The 7,258-nt window shown below is 54.7% G+C and overlaps 1 protein-coding gene across 1 annotated transcript in view; it reads right to left on the reverse strand.

The window, feature by feature from the left end:
• Positions 1-7,012, reverse strand: part of FGD1 (FYVE, RhoGEF and PH domain containing 1) — a 39,819-nt gene extending 32,807 nt beyond the window's left edge. The window contains exon 1 of the mRNA XM_003135106.6: positions 5,912-7,012. Within this exon, the coding sequence (XP_003135154.1) occupies positions 5,912-6,218 (307 nt within the window). The 5' untranslated portion in view covers positions 6,219-7,012. The remainder of the gene's footprint in view (positions 1-5,911) is intronic.

Consider the following 7,258-nt stretch of genomic DNA (forward strand, 5'->3'; position numbering starts at 1 on the left):
AGTGCTCTCCTCTGCCTGGGGCTTTGGCACATGTCGTTCCTGTGGGCCTGAATGGCTTTTCTGCATCTCCTTACCTCTAGACTCTTATTTATCCTTAGGATCTCAACTCAAATGTCCTCTTTTCCCTGCCCGCCCCCTCCTACATTCCTGCAGCATCCTCACTTGGGATTACTCATGTCATGTTTGTCTTCTTTGCCACAAAGGAGCTCCACAATGACAGGAACTGAGCCTGCCTTGTTGCCCACCCAGCAACTCGCACTGGGCGAAGCACATAGTAAGTACTCAATAAACATTTGTTAAACAAAGAAATGCCCTCCTCTTTCACTCTCCCTTATTTGCTCCCCAAGTACTTATCCACACCCTATTATATGCTAGACAAGTGCGATGACCAGATCCTCAATGTTACAAATGGGAAACTAAGGCCTCGGGTGGGTAGGGAAGCCTGGGGGTCCAGTGAACCAAGGCAGAGTCAGGAGTGTGGTGCCTTCCATTATTACCCTCATTCTTGTCTCCAGCCCTTTGTGTTTGGAGGCACCTTTTGGAGGTGTGATGCCTTCAATGTTCAAAGAACTGGCTATTGGAGCCGGAAAGGGCTGGATACACTGCTCTCTCCAGATGAGGACACTTAACTCTTCTGGGGCTGGCCGAGGGCAGCCTACACTTTCTGCCTTCATTCCAGACAGGTCCTAGCCCCACCCAGCCAGTGTCTGGCCAGCTCCACATCTGCCTAAGGCATTTAGCTAACTGGCCCCAAGACAGCCATACTTGGCATCTGTCTGGGGCACTGTTAGCTGCCACCCACCCTTGAAGCAGGTGACCGCAGCCAGGCCCTCCCCCAGGAGCAGAGGCACCCACCTGAAAGGGCTGAGGAATGGGGGTGCCAACCATTTACAATTGGAAACTTCAATTCTTTTAGTTCTGTCTGGAGACATCCTTTTTGCAGAAGGATCCTTTTTGCACCAGAATCTTTCCATTTTGTTGTGTTTGTTTGGGCCACCCCAGCCAACTAGGAACCAAATTTGGGTCTTTTCCCAGACACTCCCCTGGGACCTCAAATTGCTGCTCTCCAAAAATCTCCAGCAGAGCCCACCCCCCATCCTGTCGTGAGTCCCCTCTTCTCCTTTCCATGAGCAACCTTCCTCTGTGGCCTGTCAACAGGGAGAACATGGAAGGAGACACAGGAATTTACTTGAGCAATTTTGATTTGCTTTTCAGAGGTACTGCCTCAGTTCTTTGCAACAGCCACTACCCTGGTTGTATGTGAAATGGGTCTCAGCTTTATGCAGATATGCTTTAAAAGCTGCCCCTCCCCCCTCCACGGCATTCTAAGGAAACATTTGGGCAGGTAATGAATAATCCACCTGAGGGTGACTCTGCTGACTGGTACTATGTCTTCAAGGATGAGATTGGCCCCCAGAGCCACTGTGTGGTCCATGGTATATGTTGGTGGTGAGAACTCCCAAATATCTCTGGCCTAGACCTCTCTTCTGAGCTTTTCAGTCCTACAGCCAAATGCCTGCTGGCCACGTCCACCTGGAAGTCCCCCCAGGCCTCTCAAATGCAACACATCTCAAATATAACTCAGTATTTCCCCACCGCCCCTTTGCCCCCAAAACTACTCCTTTTCTTGCATGTACATGGCCCCACCACCATCCATCAGGTCACTGCAGTTGGTTTCAGAAAACAACTGGATTTTTCCCTCTCCCTCAGCCTCTACATCCAAGCCACCACTGAGACCTGTCCATATTAGCTCAGAAATCTCTCTCAGATCTTACCTTCCTCATCTGCCATTGCTCTAACCCAAGCTACCATCACCTCTTATTGGGATGACTGCAACCCCCACCTGCCTGTCTCCGATCCCACTCTCGTGCTGCTCCTACCATCCACTCTCCACATGCAGCCATGGGGATTTCTCAAAAATCCACATCTGAGCACATCATTCTCCTCCAATGGTTCCCCTCTGCCCTCAGGATAAAGTCCCTCTGCTAGCCCAATCTCTCCACTTCCCCCAATACCAGTCCCTGTCCCAGGATGCCTCTCAGTGCCTTTGCTCCCACTGGACTTCCTCTGTGTTCCTGTGACACACCTCTAGAGCCCTTCCTTTGGGCCAGGCCCTGTACTGGGTGCTGCTGATGCCAGGTTTCCTCTGCCTAGAGTCCCAGAACTGTAACTGCCCTCCAATTGGAATTGCCAAATGGCAGCCATTCACAAGAGGTAGGCATAAAGGGTAAACTGAGGCCACCAGTGTTTGTGTGTACGTGGGTGAGAGGTTGACTTACTCCCTTTAGCTTAGATCCCAGGCCTCCTTTCAGGGTTGGGAGTTAGGGCAGGAGGCCCACATAGGTGGAAGCTGATGCAGCATCCTAAACAATGCTCATTCACTGTAGGACCACCACTAAACCTTGCCTCTCAGAGCCTCCACTGTCCCAGCTCAAGGATGGTTCCTACTCTAGGCTATATATCAGAATCACCTGGGGAGCTGTGACAATAGATTCCTGGGTTGCAACCCCCAGTTTCTGGAGCTCTGAGGTAGAGTCTGGGAATCATATTTATTTTTTTCAAAGTCAACAAGTTTCCCAGTTTGGGAAACCCAGAACCACATGGTGATTAGGGGCCTTTCCAGCTCCAATTCTAACTCTTAGAGCCTCAGATGATGTCCCAGGCCCCAAATCAGAAGAAGCAAGCCCCTCTTGCTGCCCCACCCCCAAGTGGCTCAGTCCTTCCAATATCCAGGAAAAGGCTTTAACATCAGGTGCAACTCTTTTGACTGAGCTAGGGTCGGGTCCCAAGCTACCCCTCAACCAGCACCTGGAAGGATATGCCCAAACCTAAGGAAGAGGGTAGGGTTTCCCCAAAATCTCTATGAGCAAACCTACACCTGGGAACTCCTTTCTGACTCAAAGTCCTCTCTGGTATCTCATGAGTTATCTCAATAACCCAATTAGGCCTTAGGTTTTATCGACCTGGGAAATGGGCATAAAAACAATCCCTCCCCCCTCCCCCCACCAGGAATCAGGGTAGCTAAAAGAGAAAGCACTTTGAAGTAATTCAAAGCTTTCACATATAAAAGGCATACCACTTTAACCCCCAGCCCCACCCCAGGATGTGCTGCTGGCCCCTAAGGATGGTGATTCAATAAAGGCCTCAGGTAGTCTGAGGGAGGAAGCCAGGAGGCACACAGAAATCTTAACATGTGGACTAAAATGTATCAACCCTTTAATTGAAGCTCAAGACTCTCTTTCTCTCTCTCTCATACACACACACCCTACAACCACCAACCCTGCCCTCTTTGGGCCAATTATAGGCGAGTGTTGTGCAGAGAGAAGCAAGTCACTTGTGCCTACCCCTGGGCTGGCTGGGCAGTGGGGGAGGTGGGCCTCTCACACCCCATGCTGCTGTGAATCACATGGCCCAGCACTTGTCTTGCCAGGGCTTGAGTAATTTCTCCGCCTCCTCTTCAGGTTTTTCTCTTTTTTAAATTTTAGTTCATTCCGCAGGCTTTGCAAACAGTATCTCATAGACTCCTCAAGGCAATGTCTGGATGAGGAAACTGAGGCTCAGAGAAGGGAAGTCCCTCATCCAGGGTCCCCCAGAGAATCAGTTAGGAACGGCTAGATGGGAGGCCAGGTCCTTCCCTGACCCCCTTCTTATTCCCAATCCTCATCTTGAAGTGAAAAAAAAAAAAAAAAAAGAAAAAGACACCCACCAATTATAGAGGCAAGGACTGCATCAGGAAAAAGAATAGTATGAACTTTGTGTTGCTTTTTGAAAGGAGGAGGGGAGTGGTTCAGGATGGGTATTGTGATTATATACAGAAGGATTGGCGCAGAAGGATTGGTGGAGTGGGAAGGCGACTCAGTTATCACCCCTTATGTACCGATCAAAGGCCAGAGACCAGGGGCCTAGATGCTGCCCAGCTGCTGACTCCCACACTATGAGTATCCAGAGGGCAGGAGTTCAGTAGTCCTTCCTTAGACAATAGTTGCTGAGGATCTACTATGTGCTCCTTTCATAGCTTTCAGGCATTTGTTCAACAAGGATTTATTAAGCACCTACTGTGTGCTAGGCACTATGCTAGTTGCTGGGGATACAACAGTGAACAGAACAGATACAATCCCCTTGCCCTCACGGAGCTCACATTCTAGTTGAGGAAGACAGGCAATAAAAAAGTAGACCCATAGAATAAAATACTTGCAGATATACTAAGTGCAAGGATGGAAGCCACTGGCAACTCTGATGGAGATCCACAAAGGGGCCCTACTTAAAGTGATCAGGGAAGGTCTCTCAGAGAAGGTGACATCTGAGCTGAGACTTGAAAGATAAGGAATAAGCCAGGTGGAGAGCAGGAGGAAGAGCTGCCAGGCAGAGGAAAAGCAGATGCAAAAACCCTGAGGTGGGTGTGCTTGTGGCATGTTTTGGGATCTGAAAGAAGGTGCTGCAGTAAAGCAGGTGAGTAGCCTGCTCCACACAGTGCCTGTCAAAGGGAGTTTGGTAAGTCAGCAGGAGCAACATGCAGGGCAGGGGATTTAAAAGCCTGTTGTCAGTTGGTTATCTCCATCCCCCACCTAGGGGGCCCCTGAAAACTCCCAGAGGTTTTCCATGACTAGCCCAAGGTCATAAGAACAGCAAGGGGCACATGTTGCCCATACTTTATGCTTTACCACTGCTACCTGGTGCTGAGCCACAATCCCCAAAACCTGTGGAGCCTGGGATGTGAGCCCTGGAGGGCCCCAGATGCTCCACAGCTCTTTGAGTGTTGCCCAGTGGAAGATACTGCTCTTCCTCCATGGTTCCTGGGCTCAGGTCCACATGGGATGTCCTCAGATGGGGGAGGCCCTGATGGACCCCTCAGACACTCAGATCTCTGCAATGCAAAGGCCTCTCCAGGCAGTGGTCTTTGGCCCCAGCCTGACCTGGAGCTGCTCCAACTCTGCAAATCCAAGTTCAAGCATCCTGACTTCTCACAAACAACCTTGTAGCCCTTAGCTCTCCAGATCTGCTAAAACCGGCTTCGGCTTCTCCCCCCTCCCCACCTTTCTGCTGTCTCCCTTTCTAGCAGCCCCTCCAGCTCTTCCCTCCAGCTCTACCCCACCCCCCCACCCCCGAGGCCCACCTCTTCTACCTTTCTCTCTCATCAGCACCTTCTACTCCCTCCTTCCCCTGTCCTCCTGCCACACACACCTGGCAAAACCCCAACCTTGGATCAATCCACCATCCCTCTTTTTTTTTTTTTTTCCACTCATACTCTAGAGCTGCTGAACAGTGCAGGAGAAAATCACATAAGCAGAAGGCTTGGCATTACTTTCATGGTCTCCAACCTCAGTTTGGGGAAGCGGAAAGACCATAGACTTTGGACTCAAACATATCTGATTTGGAATCCTGTCTCCATACTGGCTGTGTGACCTTGGGCAAGTTGCTTAACTTCTCTGAGCCTCAGTTTCCTCCCCTACAAAACGCGGCTAATGATAATACTTCACAGCAGCCTTCTGAAGATGAAATGAGAACCCATGTGAAGCACCAGCCCAGTGCCTGGCACAATATAGACGCTTGGCAAATGAGAAACTCTTCTTTTCTTCCATTCCTCCAAACAAACCTCAGTTCCTACAACCAACCCCCCTTACTGCCTTGCAATACAGCCGCTTTTTCTTGGAGTGCTCCCTCTCCCATTAGCCTCAGAAGAGAGAAGAGAAGGGGTTCGGAAGGGTTGAAGGGGCACGGGGGACAGAGAGGAGGCGGAGACTGGGGTTGAAAGAATTGGAAGAAGGCCGAGAAATGAGGGACAAGGCTGGGGGTTGAGAAGACTGGAAGGGCTCGGGTGAGCGGGCCGGCCCCGAGGTGGGGCTTAGAGGCCCTAGGACAAGAACCCGCTCCCAGGGCCATGGCCCGGGCTTCCATGCTCTCGATCACTCACCAGGCCGGGGCTGCGAGCCCTCCAGGTGGTAGGAGAAGCGCAGGGCCCGGTGGTGTTGTGGACTGGGGCCGCAGGGCAAGACCCGGGGGCCTGGAGCAACGCCCAGGCTGGCGTCCGAGGGTCCGGCAAACTGGGGATCCAAAGAGCTGCCGAGAGCCGAGCCTGAGCTCCTGGGCACTGGCAGTCCGGGATCCGAGGCTCCAGGGTCCGAGTCTGCATAGGCCGGTGTAGCGGCGCCGTGGGAGTTCGCGGCTGGGTGTTCGGCCTCGGAAGGCCCGGCGCCCCCCGGGGCTCGGTGGCCATGCATGGTCCGGGCCTGGGCGCGGGGCCCGGGCTCCCCGCTTGGCTCCAGCTCCTGGGGCGGAGGCGCGGGCGGAGGAGGCCCGGCGCCCGGCGGAGCAGCGGCCTCAGGCTCGGGGGGCGGGGCTGCGGGCTCAACCCCACTGCGGAGACTCGAGCCCCCGGCCCGGGCCCGGGCCAGCAGCCGTGGCAGCGGTGGCAGTACCAGCAGCAGCCGCGGCCACCGCCGCTGCGGTGCCAGGCATCGCCAGCCCGGGCCCTGCGCGGGGAGTGGGCTCGGCTGGGCCGGGGGCCCGCTGGGGAGTGCTGTCTATGCGGCAGCGGCTGGGTGAGGGTCGGGGGGCTGCGCTAGGCGCGGGCTCTCTCGTAAGCGGCGAGCCACTTCCGCGGCCCCGGGACGAGCGACGGTCTGTTCCGAGTGCGGGGTCTCTTCTTTCTCCCCAAATGGGAATCGATCTGGGCTCTCCTGGCTGGTCGGAAAGGGTTCTTCCTCCCGCCGCAGCGGAGGCTGAGGGGCGGAGGGGAGGGGAGGGGAAGAGAGGGAAGAGGAGGGAGGGAGGAGAGGACGGCGGAGGCGGGGGGCGCGCGTGTGCGCCGCGCGCTCCGGCTGCGGGGCTTCCTCCTCAGCCAATCCCTCCGGATGATGCTCCAGCCGCGGGGGAAGGGGAACAGCCTGGGCCGGGCTCCACCGTCCTCCCCAGCCTCGGCCTGGGTCTCCGAGGCAGCGGGCGCGAAGGAGCCGGGGGAAGGGGGTGGGGAGGCGGGAGCCTTCGCTGAAGCAGCCGCAGCCACAGCGGCGCTGGGACCCAGTTACCCGGGCCCCGCCCCCTCGCCCGGGATTTGCGCCTGGCCACGCCCCCTCACTCAGGCCGGCCTCAATTCTCCCAGAGACCGCCCTCAAGGCCCTCCTTCCCCTTAAAAATTCCCCCTCTTCCGGCCTTTCCCACCTCTCCCTGGTACCATACAAGCAAGTCTATGGGCTCAACACCCCAAATCTGCCTTTTTGTCCCATCTCAGATCTGCCTCCCTCTGCTTGTCCTTCAATCT

Source organism: Sus scrofa, chromosome X (genome assembly GCF_000003025.6).
Source record: "Sus scrofa isolate TJ Tabasco breed Duroc chromosome X, Sscrofa11.1, whole genome shotgun sequence".
Lineage (NCBI taxonomy): Eukaryota > Metazoa > Chordata > Mammalia > Artiodactyla > Suidae > Sus > Sus scrofa.